The following is a 22400-nucleotide window of genomic DNA, read 5'->3' as shown; positions in this document are numbered from 1 at the left end:
GATGGGATTGGATGACAGGGTATGGATCATTTGATAAATGCCCTGTTCTGTTCATTCCCTCTGAAGTACCTACCATTGGCCACTGTCAGAAGGCATGATAGTGGGCTAGATGGACCATTGGTCTGAGCCAATATGGCCATTCTTATAGGGCCTGCTTTTTGACTTTTGCTTACTTGAACAGTTGAATTTTAAACATAAGTCAAGTTCTGTTTCTTTAATTAAAAACTTTCCTTTGTTAAACATATATATTGTGCTGTAGGACAGGCTGCCACCCACGTATCTCCAGGTCTGTTTTTCTCTTTCAGTGGCCCCAGTAATTCTATTCAAACACTGCAAGTATAAATAGCCCATAGGGTTCATTACAAAAAATAAAAATAAAATAAAAAAAAAGCCCTGTGCACATACACAATAACTATAATTCAGAATTCTCCAACACAGACCAGGTAGTACATTCAATCTTTAAAGTCTGCACAATCCATCAACACATTAAATACAACTCTCTCTTTCGACTCCCTGGGACATCTCACGATGTGTCACTCCAAGCCCTCCAGCTGGGGCAATTCTCCATCCTGTTACATTCTCACATTTGGTTCTAGTGACCCAGAGACTTGGGCAGGCTCATCCCTCCCCAGACTTCAGCTCTCTCTGCTTCAGCTCAGACCAGGGGTGAAAGTGGGCCGGTGAGGTGTACTGGTAAGAAGTCGGTACCGGCCCATACGCAGCCCACGTTAAAGCGCTGCCACGGCAGCGCTTTCACATTGCTGCCCACTTTGCCTCCTCTATCAGCGGCCCTGATAGAGGAGGCAGCACTTTAACATCATTGCCCCTTTTGCCGCCCCCTCCCCAGCCATCAACACTGGGGGAGAGGCAAAAGGGGCAGCTGCCCCGGGGCCGGCGATTTAAAATGGCCCCGAGGTGCCAGCTGCCGCCATCACTACCACAGCAGCAGCCGGAGCGCCAGGCCCTTTTAAATCACTGCCGGAGCCCGGGCAGCGGGGACCAGACAGCACGGATGGGCTGGCTGGGGAAGGCTGACCTCCCAGACCCGCCCCTTCTGCCTGAGGCCCCGCCCCTTCTGAGGGCCAGAGCCGGCCCCCATACCGGTAAGAATTTAATATTACTTTCACCCTTGCCTCAGAGATCCCCCTCTGCAGCTCTCAGCCCTCTCTAGAAAATGGCTGTCAGGTCAGGAAAGTTTGTAGGTGACACCCACCCCACTTGCCACCACCTGCCTGCCTTCACCAGCCTGATCTGGCTCTGCTGCCCAACTAGGGAAACATTCAGTGCTCCCTCCTTCAGGTATATCCCCTCCCTGCAGCTCTCAGCCCATGTCTTCTGCTAAGCACACTGTACTTCTCTAAAAAACCCCAGCTTGCTCCCTGAACTCTAGTTCTGCACTCTATAGTCATCCTGTTCTCTCTCATTTATAACTCTTAGGGGCAGACCCATCCTCCTTATTCCATAAAACTAGAGAGGACTTGGACTGGAACAGGAGCGCTGGGCCCAATTTCATTTAAGGGGCTAGCTACCCCGTTACCGAGCACTACATTGGCTGGGGGAATGCCTTCAACTGTGATGTGGTTTGACTCTTATGGTGCTTTTTACTTCATAAAAGAAATTCTATCAAGAGGGGAAAGTTGTTTTGAACTTGTTCTATTTATTGACTTGTTACTTCTTGCCTGGTTCTTTCAATTTTGACATTTATGCCGTGCATCGGCCATTGTGTGGCATATTAATAAAGAGTAACACTTGAAATATGAGCGTCTATGTCCTGATATAAAATGAACTACGCAAACAATATTGCACATTACAAAGATATTGGTGTCTACACCATCTTCCAGAGAGACAGTAACAAAACCAGAGAAAATCATTGTGATGCTAAATTTTGATTCTAGTATCTGACATGTTAGTTTGCAAATATAAATACTTAGAATAAGAAATGCATGTCATGTTCAACAGTCAGCACAAATGGGAACAAGCAGGGCTGCAACTGTGAGAAAATCTTTCAGAGCCTTGATTTTATTCTTCAAAGGGGAATCTCCTGCTAGTAGGAATGTATGCTATAAATAAAAAAAAAAAAAATAACACTGTCTAATCTAACTCCCCTTAGAGCTGAAAGTTCTATAAAACTTCCTAAAGGTTAACAGTTTCTTTCAGGACAAGTAAGGCAAAGTATTACAGTGCAGTGACTTTTTCACTTCTGTGTGTCAATACAGCAGATCAGAACAGGTACACATGGGATGGCATCTGCTACCAAGTACTGCTGTAGCAAGGTCTTGGTGACTTGCTTCCTCCTTTGAAAAACAATAACGCTGTCACGGAGAAGCCTTTTCTGCAGAGATGGCCTCAGGCACCCTTTCCCCTTTATGAGCTATCATTGGCCTTCTGAAGAATCATCACCATTAACCAGAGAGGAACAAACTTTAAATTACCACAGGACGTGATTCCTGCTTTGCCAACACTCATCAGCAATATGCAACAGCAAGATGGAGTCAGAATGATACCAGATACAAGTTTTCTGTCAGAGGGCCTGATCCTGAATGCAGAGCATCTGTAACTCCCACTAAAACTGAGTATCACCATCCCCAAAAACGCTATGATTAAGATTGAGAAAGGGAGCACAGCCCATTTCTTGTGATCTTATGAGTATTGGTAAAAATTAAAAATTCACAAAGCTTTTATGCCGGTTTGTACTGTCTTACAGGGAAATCTCCCAGGAAGCCTCAGGACTTAGAGACCCCAAAACCCATCCATTAACTGGGAGATAAAAACACATCCCATTGATCTAGGAGTCTGAGTTTTTACTGTCGGGGGTTCAGATCCAACAGAACTTGGATCCAAAGATGTATCCTGGGGGAGGAGCATGACCACTGGAGAAGCATGGGACCAGGAGGCACAGGAGGTGTAGGCACCTTTGGTGGTTCTGTCCACCCTCTGTTGTTTCTTGAGTTTGAATTTAGCATGTTATTGTGTTATGCATTATGAGGCATGATCTGAGATGCCCCATAATGCATAGCATGTTAGCATATCAGATTCAAACATTAGAGGTAGCAAATGACAGGAGGGCAATGTATGAGGCCTACCTTTGAAGAACCAAAGCGTCACAACTTGAAGCAGCTGCAGTGACACTTCTAACCCCCTTATCCGAGGAAAAAAATATTGTCCCCCACACCCGTGAGCTCTATAAATGGTAGTGGTGATGACTGGATAGAGCATGAGCGCCCACTTGCCTCCCAATATGAGGCTGCTTTCATGGTTTAACTCTATCCTATTTGTTTGACCTTTTGGTTTTCTACTCTTCAATCCACTTTATTATTTATATTCTCTTTATATTACTTCTATTTTAATCTCAGAAGGATAATCAGAGCTGTATAGTATTTTGGGTATTTTCACACTGTGCTCTTTGGTTATGGAACTTTATTTATATACTACAATCTAAGAATCACCATATATTATTTTTTGGAGAGGATCTTCAAGAAATCTATGTCATTTGATAATAAATGACCAGTAATAAATGGTACAATGAAACACAAAAACAAGGAATACATAGCTATGTTTGACCAAAAATAGATTGCAGAGTTGATTTTATCAGCATTAATAATCATTGGTGCCATTTCTCTTATATAGTGCCTTGGTGACAAAAAAGCACAGAAAAGAAACAATATATTAATAATTCTGCAGATATGCTCTGAGTATTACTGTTCTTGAAAGCAGTTTGGAAAATCCTGCTCTGTAACTAAAATCTTGAAATGCTGAATGTACATTTATTATTTTCCATTTTAGAAGTCTGTAGATCACTTTATTTCCCATTTTCATTATTTATACAAAATTCTCAGTATTAATTATTATGAACCTGATCCTGCAACCAGATCTGCAAAGATGGATAAAATTGCACAATTAGAGTATAAAATGTTATCATTAGTTATAAGTGACTGAAAATAGAGGAATTTATGAAGGATTATAACAGGGATCCTTTCCTTCTCAGCCCTCCCTATACACAATATCCAGAGGTTCACTCTCAACCTGAATCTAGAAGTGCAATATATTAACATGTAACAAGCTTTAAAAAGGAACCACAAAAGACTTACATAGGATAATCATATCCCATCAAAATCAGTGCTGTGCCCCTTGTCCTTGACCTAGCCTGTGATAACCCACCCATTTAGTCCCAGCAAGTGATGAGATGGTATGAGGATGAAGTCATTTAAGTCAATGGGACTCCACCAGGGCATAGGATTCACTGAAGGATTGAAGTCAAAGATTCTGAAAATGCAAACACTTGTGCCTGTGCTTAACTTTACTGCTAGCTGTAGTCCTGTTTTCAGTGGTAGTGAAGTTAAGCTCATGCATAAGTGTTTGCAGGATCAGGGCCAAAGTTAGTAAAAATAGCTAGAATGTTTACAAAATTCTCTTTTCCTTTCTCTGGCCCAAGTTTCCAGCCTGGACTGCACAAATACTTCTAATAGGCAAGCAGGTGAAATGGTGGGCTTTCTAAAAGATGCCACACAAAAACAAGTTTAAATATTTTTTCTTTTCAAGCAATGTCTTCTTTAAAATAATAATGTAGTACTTTTTATCTTTAGATCTCAAAGTGCTTTACAAGATAGGTCAGTACCATTATCCCCATTTCACAGGTGGAGAAATTGAGACACAGAGAAGTGAAGTGACTTGCCCAAGGTCACCAAGCAGGTCAGTGGCAGAACCAGGAATTGAACCAAGGTCTCCTAAATCCCAGTCTGGTGCCCTTGTTTGCAGATTTTCAAGTAACACTATCAAAGTGTCAATGCAGAAATTGGCCTCAATCCTACAACTGGAAAAACAGGGCTCCCTATGGGCACGGGGCTCAGACTCTGCAGTTCCAGCTGGAGGACTAGGGTAGTGCCAGTAGGTTTCGGGAATCGTAGGAGGAGGTGTTTCCTTGTATATGGTACTTGTGCATCTGGGAAAGCTACAGACAGGAGCATTGCAGTGGGGAATTTGGGATACATTTCTTAACTTCATTCAAATGCATGGGACTACGGAGGAATAGACAACTTTTTTAATGGGGAGGGAGACTCTAGAGTTAAAAAGGAACAGAACGGCTGCTGAATATCACTCTAATGAGGAGCCAAAGTTGGTCAGGTGATAGCTTTCATCATTGGCCCTTTGGCTGGAGAGCAAGCCAAGCCTTCAGGCTGCCCAGGGCTCTTCCTGGGGTGACCAATCACAGCTATTCCCTGTCTCTCTGATCTCCTGGGGCCAGCCCTGCTCTAACAACCCTGCAGCTTTTGTCCTATGACTACACGGGTCCACTTGTAATGAAGTGACACTAGTTTCCAGTCTCCCCCCCAGTGTTTCCTTTGCTGGTTTGTGCAGTCCCGAATGCCTGGGGGCTCTCGGCTCTCCAGGCCTGTGGGCGAGGAGAGAGCTCTGAGGAGGGAAAGGCTCGTTTACTTTCCAAAGAGCCGGGGCCTGTGCCCTCCCCCTGAAGACAAACTGCGGCCCTGGCAGAGTCAGGCCGTCTAAGCGTGAGGGCTGGCTCCAGCAGTGAGCCAGCCTGCCTGCGCCCCCCGCGCCCGGCCAGCGCCCAGAGCGCCTCTCCCGGCCGCTGGCGCGCTCCCTAGGCAGCCGCCTGCCGGCCGGCCCCACAACAGCAGCCAGCCAGCCCGGAGCAGCAGGTGCGCGGAGCCGGAGCGGGAGCGGCGGCCGGGGCGTCCCCAGCACGCCGCAGGAGGAGCATGGCTGCCCGCTATGACCGCGCCATCACCGTGTTCTCCCCGGACGGGCACCTCTTCCAAGTGGAGTACGCCCAGGAGGCCGTGAAGAAGGGCTCCACGGCTGTGAGTGCGCCCTGGGCAGCCGGTCCCCGCGGCAGCGCCCGCCCTGCCTCCCCGGCGCCTTCTCGCTGGGCTGCCAGCGGGGAAGAGAGAGCCCCGTGGCAACTGACCTGCCCCCAGAGTGAGGGTGGGGAAGGAAAGGAGGCTCCCCAGAGACCCCTATGGGGAGGAGCTGGAGAAAAGAGAAACTCTCCTCCTCTGGGGAGGGGGCCAGAAGAGAGAGACTCCCCCACGGTGGAGCTGGGGTACGGAGAGACTCCCCCACGGGGGAGGCTGGAGAGGGAGAGACTCCCCCATAGGGGGCTGTGATAGAGGAGACTCTTCCAGGGGCCAGCAGAGGGAGCGACTCCCTAGGGTGGGGGGTGGACAGAGAGGGAGAGACTCCCCCGGGGTGGGGCTGGGCTAGAGAGAGACTCCCTTGTCAGGGAGAGTTATGGTTTTGTACGCCCATTGGAGCAACACGACACACATTGGTGGTGTGACCGGCTGCCCCCAGTACATACCAAGAGACTGCCCCAAACTATAAGGAGAAAGGAGCTGGAGGCTCCCTCCTGGCATCAGGTTTTGAGTCTCACTGTCGCTGCTTGGGATGGAGGATGTTGTTGGGGTGTGTTTCAAAGTGACATTTACCTTTAGGAGCCTTGTGCCATTTAAAAAACAAATCAACAAAGGCCTCTCTCCATCCAGTTTTCCTCAGAGCTCGTGATGCCAGCTCTGGTTGGTTTGCTGCAGAAAGGGAGAGTTTTTTAATAGAAGCCAGTAACTTCACGGCACTGACCCCCACTAAAAATGAAGGAAGGTGCCTCTACGGATGTAGTAAACTAGGAGATGCCCAAACTGTTTAGCTGTGGGACCCATGTGGGCAATTTGCCAGGAGCCCAAGTGGCACCCCAAATATGCATAAAACAGAGCAGACAGCCAGGTTGTCTGTAATATGCAGAGGTGTGGCCTGCAGGGTTGATTGGTTTTAGCATGCTATCCTCTGGCTTGATTTGTGTCGTGGCATTGAGTATATAGACATACGGGAGATCCAGGCTTAGGTAATGACAAGAAAATGTTGATTCAGGTATCCCACTCGCAGAATAGGTGACTCCTTGCCTAGTTCATGACTGCCTAGAAGGAACTGCTTACACACTTACAGGGCTAGATGTGATCATGCAGAAAAGTCACAGAGATATCAAGCTCTAAAAGAGACAGACATCCTATAGTGTACTCACAAATAGAACTTCACTACAATCTAACCTGTTGCCACTTGCATCAAGATAGAAAATTGCATGTTAGAACTTGTAGTTTTCAGGTTGCACATGTGTATTAAGTCTACGTTGTAGAATCATGTGACACACATTTTAACCACCATGCAAAAAGAGTTAGTTAAAAAATGTGGAAAAAAATAAAACATTTTAGTGTTTTCTTTGTTTAAAGAAACTGCAGTTTTTTTCTGCTAGCCCCCATGTTTAGATCCATTCTGTAAGAAAATTTAAAGTATGGCTCTACTCTGAACAATTATTCTGTAAAACTACCATTGTGACGTTCTGTAATTGTCTGTCTCTCATGCACTTCTATCTAGTATTTGCTGAACTTACAAGTAAAACAATTATTTTTCTTATTGCCAGCTCTGGAAGCTTAGTCTGAAAGTCAAGTTGGGTTCTTTCTGGATATCGTATTATCACCAGTTTAAAAATTCTGCAATTAGAGCTTGATTAGTTATTTTGTTCATGTGGATGGCAAGGTAGGATCATGCTCAAGTTACTTGCACACCTATAGTAACTCAGCTGTACTAGCAGGAGTAAAAAAAGTAGTATTTTTATCAGTAATGTAAATAGATATAACTGAGGAAGAAGACGACCTTTAACGTAATCATTTTTTTTTACCATAACTGCACTGTAATAATTTTTTCGATTTGTAGGGAAAAACCTTTTTGTGACCCAAATAACATCTATATCAAAATAGAATTCTTTTTATCACCCAGTGTTTAGAAAATTGTGTTTGTGCACGCACACGTGTGTGCGCACACACACACGAAGTCCTTAATCCTCGAACAAGTTGTGCACAAGTAGATCTCACTGACATGGATGCAGGGGTCTGCTTGCATAGAACAATTTGAAGGACTTGGATCTTTAAATCAAGAATAAAAGGTGTAATGAGAAGATGGAAATGTCATAAGAAATCATCTATAGAAAACTCTCAACTAATTAAAATGTCTTGGGAAGCTGCAACAAATAGAATTGATGGACATACTGTCACTTTTTAAAGGATAGGCATTTTACAGTGTGTATTTTTAAGATGCAGTGAAGGTATGAGACCACTGAGTATATCTTTCCTCAACATTCTAAAACTCCAGCTTATACCTTCATATTTTTGTAATGCTTCCTACGTTTGTTATTGTGACCTTTTACCTCATGTGAAATTGAGCTATATTTGTGTCTAAGGGTGACACAAAATGTCAGGAGAAGCTTGTCATTGGTTAGAATGCAGCAAAGGTTTAGTTTTGGGAAGGTGATGGGATGATATTGAAATGCTTGTCACTACTGAGTTGTGTAATGTAAGGGACATGAGGTTTGGGGGCACTTTGCACTCTGAGCTGCTTTTCTTGGGTGCCAGTGGGAGAAGGGAGCTTCTGGGATTGAGGCATCTCCATGATTTCTGCTTGCCTTTCCCCACCCCACCTCCTCCAAAAAAAAGAAAGGAGAGCATATTTCTTCTGTTTGTTTGTCCTCCCCTGCTGGGGGAGTGGTACTGGTTTTTGGAAGCTCTGTCTTGGAGGAGTGATGTCTTTGAGCTCTTTGACTCTATCTTGGGACCTAGCAGCTCCTAAACTCTGTTCCTCTGCACACCCTACTCTGTCTTTAATTCATGTTCACCTTTAGATACTCCTGGGGGAATTCTGCACCACTGCACGTGTGCAGAATTCATTTCCCCGCAGATATCTTTGCTTTCTCGCAGAAAAGTGATTTTCTGACAGGGAAGCAAAGGGAAGCTGCAAGAGCAATCATGCACCACTCCCTAGCTTTGCAGGTACATCATTTCAGGTACCCGGAAAAGCCAGTGAAGCGGTAAATCATCACAGGTCTGGAGACACCCCAGCTTCTAATCCTGGCTGGGCTGGAGGCAGTAGAGAACGGGATTTCCTCTTCCCCTGCAAGAAGTCGCTAGGGCTGCGTCAGACCTACCCCCAGAAGCCTCCCCCAGCTGCAGGAAGTTCAGCATCCTCCCCTGCTTCCTGCCCCCATTGCTCCTCAGCTGTGTGTGGAGGGGTCACTGTACAGGGAGCTGCTCCCCCATCTGCCCAAGCCCCATGCATCCAGACCTCCCATACCCAGACACTCCCACCAAGCCTCACCCCATACACCCAGAACCCCCCAGCCCTCCATACCCAAACCCCACCTCATTGAACCTCAACCCCTGCACCCGGATCCCCCGTACCCAAACCCCACTGCTTCTGGACCCCCCATCCCTGCACCCAGACCACCCCCCACTGAGCTCCCTGCACTCAAACCCCACTCTGAGGAGCCCCACCTCCCTGCACCACCCTGAGCCCCCACATCCAGACCGTCACCCCACCGACCCCCAACTAGATGCACCCAGACCCCACCAAGCCTCACTCCCCCAGCACTGGGATTCCCCTGCTGAGATCCCCACACCCAGACCCTTCTGCTGAGCCCCAATCACTTTCACCTGGAAGCCCCTGCAGAGTCCCATTGCCCCTGCACCTGGAACCGCCCTAACGAACCTCTGTGCATCCAGATCCCCCCACACCTAGATCCCCCACTGAACTGCCTGTACCCAGATTATCCCACAGAGAATCCTCTCACCCCACACCTGGATCCCCTCACACTGAGCCCCTGCACACTTGGATCCTGCCTGGTTGAACCTGCCTGCCCCATGCCTGGCGCAAAGGGACAGGCCCCTAGGGTATTTCTGGGGCAGGCCCAGCCTTGTGCTGTGTCAGATTCAGGTGCAGCCTGAGTCCTGGGAGTGGGGAAACTGAAGGCTGATTTCTCACCTTCATGCAGTCAGTGGCCTGTGCTCCCACCTGCCATGCTGGAGCCTCTGCATTTATTTATCAACAAATAAAACTTGCAGAATTTTACAGTATTGCGTGCAGAATTTTTAATTTTTTGGCACAGAATGCCCTCTGGAGTATTTAGAGCACTTGGAATTCTGACAGTGATTCAGTCATCCAGGGAATAAGTTCTGATTAGAATGGGGAGAAAATACCCAGTAATAAATAAAAGAAAGATAGAAACAAAGCTCTCACTCGATACGGAGATATTGAAAATTGTCTCCGCTATTACAATAATGTCAGCCTTTGTTGCCCATCTCTCCCATTCTGCCCTTTATGCATGGTTGGAGCTTCCTGTGAACATCCACAAAGAATATCTTTATCCTTTTAAAAACCCCTCCTTAAAACTCTCTTTTGCCATGATGCCTACAAAACAATCTTGACATCAGTTAGGCAGCTGGTGTGCTGATACTACAGGTTGTCATGCTGCCCAATATTGTCTCATTGGTTCCTTCTGCTCCTCTGTCTGTCTCACGGTGTTCACCTCTTGTAACTTATACTTAGATTGTAAATTCTTTGGACAGTGATTGTCTTTTTGTTCTGTGATTGTACAGCACCTACTACAGTGAAATGCTGGTCTGTAACTGGGACTCTTGGGTGCAACTGCAATACAAATAATAAATAAGACATCCACAGTTTCTTAGTATGGCAGCATACCCACCGTACCATCTTCATTTCTAACAGAGAGTCAAATATTACTGTTTTTTACTTATTGAGTACCATCGCTGTGGAGACTGTAACAGTCTAAGGGTATGTCCACACTATGAAATTAGGTCGAATTTATAGAAGTCGAATTTTTAGAAAGAGATTTTATACAGTTGATTGTGTGTGTCCCCACTTAAAACCATTAAGTCAGCGGAGTGCGTCCACAGTACCAAGGCTAGCGTCGACTTCTGGAGTGTTGCACTGTGGGTAGCTATCCCACAGTTCCCGCAGTCTCTGCCGCCCATTGGAATTCTGGGTTGAGATTCCAATGCCTGATGAAGCAAAAAACATTGTCGCGGGTGGTTCTGGGTACATGGCGTCAGGCCCCCATTCCCTCTCTCCCTCCGTGAAAGCAACGGCAGACAATCGTTTTGCGCCTTTTTTAATGGGTTACCCGTGCAGACACCATACCACGGCAAGCATGGAGCTCGCTCAGCTCACCGTATGTCTCCTGGGTGTTGGCAGACGTGGGACTGCATTGCTACCCAGCAGCAGCTCATTGCCTTGTGGCAGGAGATAGTGCAGTACGACTCATAGCCATCCTCATCATCTCCTGGGTGCTCTGGCCGGCCTTGGTCAGGTCAGTTGGGGTGCCTGGGCAGACATGGGTGCTCCTGGCAGATCTCGGTGAGGTCTGTCGGGCGTGCGTGGGCGGACATGGGTGCTCTTATTCAGCAAAGAATTAGGCATATACATAATTTCATTCTCATAGCTTTGGGGCTTAAACGTAAAGTGTCATTCTTACCCTAAGTATCATAATATCTTCATTATATTGTTAATGATGAAAAATGTTTCTAAGGTTAATTATTTTTTTATGATGACTTAACAGGTTGGAATTCGAGGGCTGGACATAGTTGTATTGGGGGTAGAGAGAAAGTCTGTTGCCAAACTTCAGGAAGAAAGAACTGTGAGAAAGATTTGTGCACTTGATGATCATGTCTGCATGGCTTTTGCAGGTATTGGTTATAGAGTTATTGCTCTGTGGAGCATCTTATTGCAGATATATGTTGTGCAAGAGGCCTTTAAAGACCTGTTCCTGGATTTAAGAAAAAATATTACTGAGGTGGTCAGGATAGTTCAGGAGACTGGTAAGGCTTTTGCTTTTACATCATAGGTTTGAATGTAGTGAACAGAAATCACTGCCTAATGAAGTTTTTTTTTCAGTGGCTGGTGGGAAATAATTTGGTCTTTAGAAAATTCTGAACATTTAGGGATTTTTGATTGACGCTTTCCTTTTTTTCCCCTCTTGTTCAGGTAGATATGTAGATCGTTAGCAGTGATGTGGCCAGTTGGAGCAGCAAGCTGCCTGTAGGCTGGCTGCACTAGCCTTAAACAGACCAAGGGAGAAGAGAACACTGTACCTGTGACTCCATCCCCAGAAAAAGAAATTGGGTTAATATTGGGGAAAACCCCATCAATATGGGGGAGACATTATGGGACTGGAAAAGCACACCTATCCCATTCTTCTTTCCAGGGGCAGACACAGTGATCACTTTCTGAGGGTAGGGAGAGAAATACCCTCCCATGCATGAGACAGCAACGGGGGGGAAGGTGCACGTGTGAACACCTGTTGCCCGCCCCCCCCCCCACTCCACCAAGGACTAGCTTGGGGGACATTTAGACAAACATCCCCCTTCAGAAAAGGTTGGGGGAAGAAGAACTCAGCGGTTTGTTTACATGTTTGCAGCTTCCCATTCCCTCCCTATTATTGCTTACAGGGAGAGAAAAGAGAGGGGACCACAGAGAGACCCTGGAACCCCTCTTTTTAGGCTGTGGTGGTGCTCCTTTCAGCTCTCCCTTCCCTTGTTTATTTTAGGGCTACTGTAGCTTCTATAGCCTGCTCCTGCTAGGCCTGAGTGCCTCTGCTGATTATGTATGAATCTGCCTGAACAGGGGTGAGACTTCTGCCTGCAGAATAGAAGGAAAAGGAAAGGATTAGTTAGGGGTCCTTAAAATTTCAAAACACATGCACGCGCATGCATGTACATACACAGAGCATAATTAGTCATTTACACATCCTAGCCCTTACTGTTATAAAAAGTGATAAATGAATAAAACTGCTAGGGTTTTTATGGAAGATTCAGCAAGAACTCCTTAAGATGTCCATTTGCCTCAATAGCTCTTTAGTGCCCACCTTGCTGCACCATTTTTTGTATGAGAAAAGAAGAAGTGTAATGTAATTAGGTCCTGAAACACTTATGCATGTGTTTAATATTAAGCACACAAGTGCCCTCATTGACTGTGTTTGCAGGATTGAGGTCTGAGAGATTAGAGTGGAAAGACATTTTGAAGAGGACATAAGGGTGTATTTTATTCTAGAAGAAGGTGTAACAAGTTTTGGTTGTCACTTGACCCACTTGATAATTTAAAGATACACTGTCAATTTAAATTTAGCTTCTGTCTCAAAATGTCTTGCCTACTACTGTTACAGGCAACATGGAAGATTATTATAACTAAAGAAAGTAGAGAACAATATTTTTTTATCTTTATTTTTTTCTTTCCTTCTCAGTTTGTTTGCTTTTGTGCAATTGACCATACTTTGTGAATGGTCAGTTTGCCTTCTGTAGTCAGTCTCAGAAAGAGGAAAATGACTTGCACAAGGCAAGAGGGAGAAAAAAAAGTAATTCTTCTTAAATGATACATGTATTGTTTCATAAAGAAAGAATATTCACTGTGTTGTAACATATTTGATAATTATGATTATGTAGGTCTGACTGCTGATGCTAGAATAATAATTAACAGAGCCCGTGTGGAGTGTCAAAGCCATAAACTTACTGTTGAGGATCCAGTCACAGTAGAATATATAACACGCTATATAGCATCTTTAAAGCAAGTAAGTATCTTACTTAGTGTTGTTAGTTTTCTGTAGGGACCTTTAGATAACACTATTTAAAAACAAACAAGCTGCTTCTATTTCACAGCAGTAGAAATAGAAGCCAGGTGTGAGTTTGCCAGTAAAAATGGGAGCCTGGTTAAATTTTCTATCACTGGACTTTTAAGAATGCAAATAGTGTTTGAAAGAAGTAGTACTAGTATTTTCCACAAGAAAATAGTTTCCATAATTAGCTTTTCTGTTTGGCGGACCACCTGCAAATATTGCTCCTGCTCTACTCTCATGTGCTGTAGTCCCTTTCATACATTTCCTACCTTATTTGGAAATGAAAATATATTATTGTATAACAAAAGTTAAGATAAAACAAATTTAAAAAAGCTTTTTTCAGATCAGTACTAGATAGTGTGAAGTGCTAAATTTAATGCAGATCCTTAATCTCAGAATGTCCTTCTTTCTTCATATTAGTGGAACAGTTAGGAATAGTCTAATCAATCATATGTCTATGGGGAGATGATTGTTGAAATCTGCTAATAACAGTACCCTGCACCCTGTTTGCAATAGCTTCATATGTAAAAATATTTAAGCAATATGTTTATTTTTAAATTCCTACAATTAGTTTAGACCTTGTTGAGAATAGTGTACTTCGTGTCTCACTAAAAGCCAAATTCTGCCGTCAGTTACTCCTGTGCAAACTTCACTAGGGTTGTGCCAGTATAACACAGAGCAGAATTTAATCCCAGAATATTTAGGAATTGCATTCTCCCAGTGGTATGTTGTTATTAATAATCAGTTGTAGGTTAAATTGCTGTGTAGAGTCTTTTCAGTTTTATGCTGTTTCATATGTACTAGACTGATAACATTCCATGAAGGTAAAAATGTTAAAACTTTACATCTTGTTCATAGCGCTATACACAGAGCAATGGACGTAGACCTTTTGGTATTTCTGCCTTGATTGTGGGCTTTGATGATGATGGTAGTCCCAGATTGTATCAGACAGACCCATCTGGTACATATCATTCTTGGAAGGTAAGCTCCAACTTAATTCATAAATTGTATTATCTTAGTGCAAATATTTGCATAGGCAGTGTATCTCAATGAAGTCTGATGTTGCATGTTGTACTATGGATTCACATAAACAAAGAATCTGTTCCATGCTTTCAGAATGCTAGTTACAGTTGTTTGAGCACCAAAGCTAATTGTGGGTACGTTTACACTGGAATAAAAGACCCACAGCCCAGTCATGGTTGACCCAGGTCAGCTGACTTGTTGCAGGGCTAAAAATTGCTGTGTACATGTTCAGGCTCAGGCTGGAGCCAGAACTCTGGGCCCCTCCCTCCTCGCAGGGTCCCAGAGCTTGGTCTCCATCCCAAGCCCAAACATCTGCATAGCCCCATGGCCCAAGGCAGACGAACTGGGCTGGCTGTGGGTGTTGAATTACTGTATAGATGTAGCCTTAGCCTTATAGTTAAAGAATTAGTGAATCCACAGCAAAAATAAGAAAATAAATTTAAAATATATACAACAGCAAACATATTGCATGGTGATTGTGTGTTCGGTGTCATCGATTATGAAGAGAGAACCTCTCCACAGTGAATGTTGAAACCAGATTCCATTATAAAGCCCTATTTCAAACTCCCCCTCTCCTTTTAAACTTTCCCATGGGAAAACGGAGGCATGGCCTGAAAATTACCATATCTACTCTGAGAGCAAAAGAGCATACAGGAGAGATATTTAAAGACAGTGGGTCCAACCTTATGAGTTACGGGTCATTTAAAAACTACCTTACTTTAAATTTTATTTGTCTCCCTTTTGCTCAAAAACAGCTTGTTACTACTCTTTCAACCTTTCTATTTCCATTTATAGGCATCACCTAGCCCCTTCTTAGCTGGGTCTGATAATTGCACAGGACTGCTGGCCCCAAGCCCTTAAATGGGGAGACCACCCTGTTATAGCAAGGAAGTCCTAGCATGGTCAATTTATGGAAAAGGGGGTTCTGGCGTGAAAAAGCTTGAGAACCATTGTTCTAATATTTTCATGTCCTCAGGTGTTACAAGACCTAGGACCACTAACGATATTTTCAAAGTGCTTCAAATTAACAAAGTTTATTATGCTGTTTTGTCGTCTTTCCTTAAAAACATAAAGGCCTGGAAATCTTGAAAATGTTGTTGTATTCCACATGGAAACAGTGAAATAAAGTCTTTTCTGCCAATATTGCAAAACCCAAATCACATGTTACATAACGATAGTGGGGGAATTGCCAAATCAGTATCGTGTGAGAAATGTGTGGAGACCAAATGAGTTTGATTTGGTAAAACAAATTAATGTACATCATGGTGAGATACATAACTGTGTGTCTTCTACAGGCAAATGTAATTGGTCGCAATGCTAAAACTGTGCGTGAATTTTTGGAGAAGAATTACACAGAAGAAGCTATAGCAACTGACAAAGAAGCTATCAAATTAGCAATAAGAGCTTTGCTAGAAGTATGTAATCCAGTAGAATGCATACAATAAATGCTTTCAGAAAAGCTTGTTTTTCTTCGTTTTGTAACGTACTTGTAATGATGTTTTTGTTGTATACTAGGTTGTCCAATCTGGTGGAAAAAACATTGAACTTGCAATAATAAGGAGAAACCAACCACTGCAGGTATGAGTTATTGATTACATAGAAATAAAATGATGATTTCTATACAGAATCTTCTGACAAAAATTATTCCAGTTTACATCTGTGCATTTCAACTGGATGTATAAAGTGTCCCTAACATCTGGTAAAACAATATTATGTGACTTCTGTTGTTTCTCTGTAGATTGATTCTGTGAGCTATGTAGTAACTGCTGATAATTTATATTGTACTATAAGAAGCTGTGTTGGGAACATTCAGTGCAGGAAACTGTTCAGGGAAAATATAAAAACATACTTTTCTGGTTTTTGTGTGGGAGACATTATCACGTAGCTTACATGGCGAGACTCATAGTAAATTTTGATATTGTACAGTTCTAAAGAAGCATTTTTGCAATTTAATATTTCTGGCAAACATTTTGTGACCCTTTTTGTAGCTGCTATTACAGTGGAAAAGACAGACACCAGGCATGACAATTAAAAAATAAGATTTCCATAGAGTATTTCCCTTCTTTTGGAATAAACAACTCCATTCTTCTTCATATATTACCCGCATAATAGATAAGAGTATATAATCTCTTTAAGCAATTTTAACTGTTTGAGTTGTCTGGAATTTTAGTAAGATGTGATATTTAGTACTTAGTCCCAAATGACAGAATTTCTTTGGAATATTGTAACACTTCATTATTTCTGCTGCATCTGAAAGAAGTCCAGTTCTAGAATAAATTCTTGGCAAGATTGTCAAAAGATTTTGACTTTTAAAGATAAATGGTGGTATACACACTCTTAGAATAAACACATCTTCTACAAACTGCATTCATCATTACACCCTTAGCAGTGTATCACCACTTCCTGCAGTAACACCCACATCCTGTAGACTCAAGTTCAGTAAACCTTTACGTCCATACATTGCTGTCGTGAATTCTGTATGCACAGGGTGAATCGAATGATGAATTGTCAATTGAAGATAGCTGGCTAGAATTTTAGCCAAAATTACATATGTGCTTTATCGAAGATAGAGTGATAGGAAAGACACCCTGTTAGGATAGGTTTATTTCTGTGAAGCCCTGGAGAGGTGGAGGTGATAGAATCATAGAATTTAAGGTCAGAAGGGACCATTATGATCGTCTAGTCTGACCTCCTGCACAATGCAGGCCACAGAATCTCACTCATCCACTCCTGTAACAAACCCCTAACTTACGTCTGAACTACTGAAGTCCTCAATTCGTGGTTTAAGGACTTCAAGGTGCAGAGAATCCTCCAGCAAGTGACCGGTGCCCCATGCTGCAGAGGAAGGGAAAACCCCCCCAGGGCCTCTTCCAATCTGCCCTGGTGGAAAATTCCTTCCCAACCCCAAATATGGTGATCAGCTAAACCCTGAGCATGTGGGCAAGACTCACCAGACAGACACCCAGGAAAGAATTCTCTGTAGTAACTCAGATCCCACCCCATCTAACATCCCATCACAGGACATTGGGCATATCTACTGCTAATAGTTGAAGATCAATTAATTGCCAAAATTAGGCTATTCCGTCATATCATCCCCTCCATAAACTTATCAAGCTTAAGTCTTGAAGCCAGATATGTCTTTTGCCTCCACTGCTTCCCTTGGAAGGCTGTTCCAGAACTTCACTCCTCTGATGGTTAGAAACCTTTGTCTGATTTCAAGTCTAAACTTCCTGATGGCCAGTTTATATCCATTTGTTGTTGTGTCCACATTGGTACTGAGCTTAAATAATTCTCCCTCCATGGTATTTATCCCTCTGATATATTTATAGAGAGCAATCATATCTCCTCTCAGCCTTCTTTTGGTTAGGCTAAACAAGCCAAGCTCTTTGTCTCCTTTCATAAGACAGGTCTTCCATTCCTCGGATCATGCTAGTAGCCCTTCTCTGTACCTGTTCCAGTTTGAATTCATCCTTCTTAAACATGGGAGACGAGAAAGTGCATCAACTCAGCAGGAGCTCCCCAGGACACTTACTTCTGGGAATGCAGGGGAAATGAGGACACTGCCTAACCCTTTGAAAGAGCAGGGCATGTACTTCATAGATCAGGGGCAGCCAAACTGTGGCTCATGAGCCATGTGCGACTCTTTTACAGTTAAAGTGCAGCTCGCGGAGCCCCCTAAGTCCCCCCATTCTCCACCTATGGGGTGATGGATTATGGGCTTCTCCCCAGCTGGGGGTCTTGGGGCTTCAGCCCTGTGAAGCGTACCTGCCATGGCTCGGGGCTTCAGCAGGAGCAAGGCTGAAGCCCCGAGCCCCATCAGGTGCCTCATGCAGGACTAAAGCCCTGAGCCCCAGCAGTTGCTCCCCGGCTCTCGAACTTCTGAAGATTGTCATATGTGGCTGGGAGGGTCAGTAAGTCTGGCCATCTCTGTCATAGATAAAAGTGGCCCTTAGTATTCTTCCGTCTGTTATGAGGGTGGTAGAGGCACCCTCGCATAGACATTTTTTCCCCCAGTCCATAAACATGGCTTTAATTCTTATATTCGCTATTTTCTTTCAGTGATATTATATGGATTTCTAACACTTGTAACCAATCTGAAGGTTTGGGTAACAACATATTTATAAAGAACTAAGAGGGTTATTCGATAAACCATTTGCCTTTAATTTCTGGTAAGAGTCTATTAGGATTTGGTTCCAGCTGGAGGTCTGAGTGAGTGTCCACAAAACTCATTTAAATTGCTAGTGGACAGCCCAATAAAATGAAATCCTCACACACAATTTGACAGAATTGCCAACACACAATTTGACAGAATTGCCAACACACAATTTGACAGAATTGCCAGTCTGTACTGAAGAAGCCTAGGTTCATGCCAGTATAGTCACTAAATTGCCTTCTGCCATTAAAGTTGTTACTAGAGTAGCTCATGGTACAGCTATCTCATAATATCTGGCCTGTGAATTAACTTATAAGGAAAATAATCATCCCTGGCAGTCTCTTAATCTGCCAGGTTTATAAATGCAAATCTGTATAAACACACACCTTGACTTCAAAAAATTAACACAGGTTTGGTTCTCTCAATTTGTGTCTCAGATGGGAGCTTTTGAAACTTTTTTTTTCAACACTTCAGGAGTAAGTTTTGGAGCTGTGAAATGTAATTGAATCTGTGGATTAAAAAAGTGTAGATGGAATCCATATTAGTTACACTTTATACAATTCTTTGTCCTATGTTCCATTTCAGATTTTTAGTGCAAAGGACATTGAATCACAAGTTGCAGAAATAGAGAAGGAAAAAGAAGACTCTGAAAAGAAAAAGAAGAAAAGTATTTAAATCCCAGATAAATGCTGATGGCTGTTTATTAAAATGTTTCTGAAGTTTTAACAAATACTAGCTGACCACAATATTTACAGCTGCTGAATAAACTTGTCTCTTTCATTACCAAATACTCTAGTTTTCTGAATCCTGTCACAATTACAAATGTGCTGGTCCTAATGTGCTTGTATTTACTATTGTGTGCAAACAGGCAGGTATTTGCACCTTACCATTCCTCTATTTATTTATTGTTTACATATTCAGCATTAAAAGGCATTGTCAAACTTCCTGTAAGCAAATTATCTCCAAACTATAGGTGAATCTCTGTACAAGATATAAAAGGTTTCCAAGTGTTCAATTTTTTCTTATGTAACTTTTTGCAAGTTTGATAAGTTTGTGTTTACATAGTATTACTGTTACATATGGAATGCAAATTAAGAATTCAATAAAGTTCTGATTTATGTTTCGACTGTTTAATTTATTGTGTTGCATTTTCCAAAGCATGTTGCACTGCTAGTCTTTCTCTATTGTAGATGGCACAACACATTGAATTGCACCACTGTTTGAATGATAGAAACACCTTTCTCCTATTAGTGGATTGTACAAGATAGTGCATGGTATTTTTCTTAATGTGTTTGTATTATATTCAGCTTTCAAAATTTTAACTGACAAAGCCTATCATTTATTGGACCAACTTCTGTTCTCCAACAGAAGTTGGTCCAATAAAAGATATTACCACACCCATCTTGTCTGCCTAATATCCTAGGACTGATATGGCTACAATTGTACTGCATACAAAGCCTATCATGTTAGTACTCCACTAAATATATTTGTCCCACAGTTAAACATTTTAGTGCAGTGCACCCCTTCTCAGGGGTATTTTTTAATTGAATCTCTCCTACCCTTGCAGCCTTTCAGTTGCCTAGTTTCTCTCTCCCTACCCATTATTATTTTTCTTCCTCTCTCTTCCTTCCTTTATCTTATCTCTCCCTCAGTTTCTCTCTTTACTTACTCCCCTGTCTTACTCCAACAATCCTATTCTCATTCTTCTCCTGCACTCTAACTCCAACCAGTTAGGTTCCCATGACCTTGCCACCTCACCGGGCCACTTTAGGGGCTGTATTAGCTGGTTATGGGTCTCTGGTGCAGCAAGAATTGCAGATATACCTCCAGGGAGGCTTTCTGCTGGTAAGAGCAAGCTGCCCTGAGATACATCTATCTTACCTCATGACTAAATCAAGCTCCTGATGATTATTATTGGTAACTAAATATTTTCTAGCAAGCTCTTTAGAATATACTTTTTACCATGCATTCTTGTTGTATTTTTAGACATTTTATATTAATGTAAAGTTTCATTGTATTATGCTGTTCTTTTATTCTGATATTTATGAAGATAATATGTAAATTTAAAATATTGTTTGATGTCTACAAGCCTGAATGCTCAGAAGAGAGGTCCACCCATATAAAAGGTCAGCTAGCACAAGAGGACAGAGGAGGAGATGCAGGTGAGGGGGTATTTGTGACATCAGGTGTGAATTTCAAAAATGCATCTACAACTGCACACCTAATATGCTAGTGTGATTACTGAGGTTGTGCACGAATAGCCAGTTATGCACCCAATTGGCCATTTGCATCAGTAAATACATGATTTGCAGTTACAGTTGTAACTGCATCTTCATTGCTTAATCTCTTCTCTCACTCTTCTCCTTTCCAGACTAAATAGTCCTAGTTTTTTTTCTCTGTTTATATAGCACCTCCTTTTCCTTCCTGACTCTTACTGCTTTGCTTGCTGTCTCTTTTGGCAATTCATCCTGAAGAGCTCAAGTTCTCTGGTGTGAAGTTATGCTGCCAGTTTAATGCATTTGGAATGCTGATAAATCTAGTCACAATCATTTAATTCTTTCCATGAGAATATAATTTGAATTTAACTAGTGAGATTGATTCCTCAAATTCATTTCCAATTGTTGCAATTATGTGAATGAATAAAATGGTCAGCAAGTCTCCCTCATTTGAGATGAATTTTAAGGCAAGTATTCAAAGTTTCTCACTCTGACAAAGAATTCCTGTGTTCAATTAAAATTATAAAATGTAACTTTGTTTTCAAAGGGTCACTGTCAGATTAAAAATCTTACTTAAAATCATTTCCTTACCAGCGTTATAACCCCTTAGATTATTACTGAAATAATTTTAAGAATCTAGATTCCATACTCCTTACTATTCTGGATTACTTTTGCATTTCTTTCAGCTTGGTCAGTGGAGATTGGCTAATTAAACTATTGTTTGTTATAACTGAAATATTATCCATAAACCCAAGGATTAAATGACTAGCCAAGGTGAAAAACTGTTCCCCTACTCCCCTTGCAATTTAATGGAATAATCCAATTGTGTACTCTTCACAGATTGTTAACTCTCTCGTTACATTAAAAAAAAAAACTTCCTAAATCTTTTTTTTTTCCCTTTTGGAGTTCTCTCACTGTCTCCAGTCCCAATCATGCTATATTGTCATCAGTGTCACTTCCTCCATTACTTTCACTATCATCAGGTATTTTTCTCTCTCTCATACTTCATTGTGTTCTCTATTTCCTTTTTTTCTCCTTTCAAAAACTCTCTCTCATATTCATCTCTCCGCTTCACCCATCCATATCCACCTACTTCATTCTGGTCCATTCAGATATGGGTCTTTGGTAAAATTTCAAACATTTAATGGAGGATTAATCCTTCTAGCCAAAGAATGGTAGGTTGACCCTAAGGTACAGAGGCAATGTCTAAGTGACAAGCCTGCTCCACTGCGCACCTAAATTGCTGGAAAAGTAGATGTTACCCATGGACACTACCTGATGGTCTACTTTTTGTATCTATCTCTAGCTAGTCTCAGGTCACTGATAAATATTTATGCCCCACAAATCTTCTCATTGCAGGAAGGCAGAAGAGAATTCCTTCTCTGTTCCCGTCCCACCACAGAATCATTTTGCCATTGGGATGTGGACGGTCTCACGCTACTCTACCTCTCCCCTGGCTCATGTGATGGAAGTGTCTCTGCTACTCTTTCCCTCACTCAACCTCTCTTTTAGACGACTCCTCTCCAGTGATTAGCGCCAGTGCCAA

At 42.6% G+C, this 22400-nt stretch overlaps 1 protein-coding gene across 2 annotated transcripts; it reads left to right on the top strand.

Annotated features, from left to right (window-relative positions):
- The first annotated feature begins 5417 nt into the window (after positions 1-5417).
- Positions 5418-19663, top strand: PSMA8 (proteasome 20S subunit alpha 8). 2 transcript variants are annotated; one of them, XM_073331342.1, is made up of 7 exons: positions 5422-5819; positions 11414-11540; positions 13293-13417; positions 14321-14443; positions 15781-15900; positions 16001-16063; positions 19224-19663. In XM_073331342.1, the coding sequence occupies exons 1-7, from the start codon at positions 5718-5720 to the stop codon at positions 19311-19313; spliced, it is 750 nt and encodes a 249-aa protein (XP_073187443.1). In that variant the 5' UTR covers positions 5422-5717; the 3' UTR covers positions 19314-19663. The 2 variants fall into 2 exon arrangements, with proteins under 2 accessions (XP_073187444.1, XP_073187443.1); XM_073331343.1 differs by lacking the exon at positions 15781-15900 and having other exon boundaries at positions 5418-5819.
- The last annotated feature ends 2737 nt before the right edge of the window (positions 19664-22400 follow it).

This window comes from Lepidochelys kempii, chromosome 2 (assembly GCF_965140265.1).
Source record: "Lepidochelys kempii isolate rLepKem1 chromosome 2, rLepKem1.hap2, whole genome shotgun sequence".
In the NCBI taxonomy this organism is placed as follows: domain Eukaryota; kingdom Metazoa; phylum Chordata; order Testudines; family Cheloniidae; genus Lepidochelys; species Lepidochelys kempii.
Note: the sequence above shows the minus strand (reverse complement) of the source record. Positions and strands in the feature narration are given on the sequence as shown.

Excerpts from the sequence above, each read along its gene's own strand:
- PSMA8 (XM_073331342.1), top strand. The coding sequence starts at position 5,718 with ATGGCTGCCCGCTATGACCGCGCCATCACCGTGTTCTCCCCGGACGGG. Across the intron at positions 13,418-14,320 it reads ATATAGCATCTTTAAAGCAA|CGCTATACACAGAGCAATGG; the intron begins GTAAGTATCTTA and ends TCTTGTTCATAG. Across the intron at positions 16,064-19,223 it reads GGAGAAACCAACCACTGCAG|ATTTTTAGTGCAAAGGACAT; the intron begins GTATGAGTTATT and ends GTTCCATTTCAG.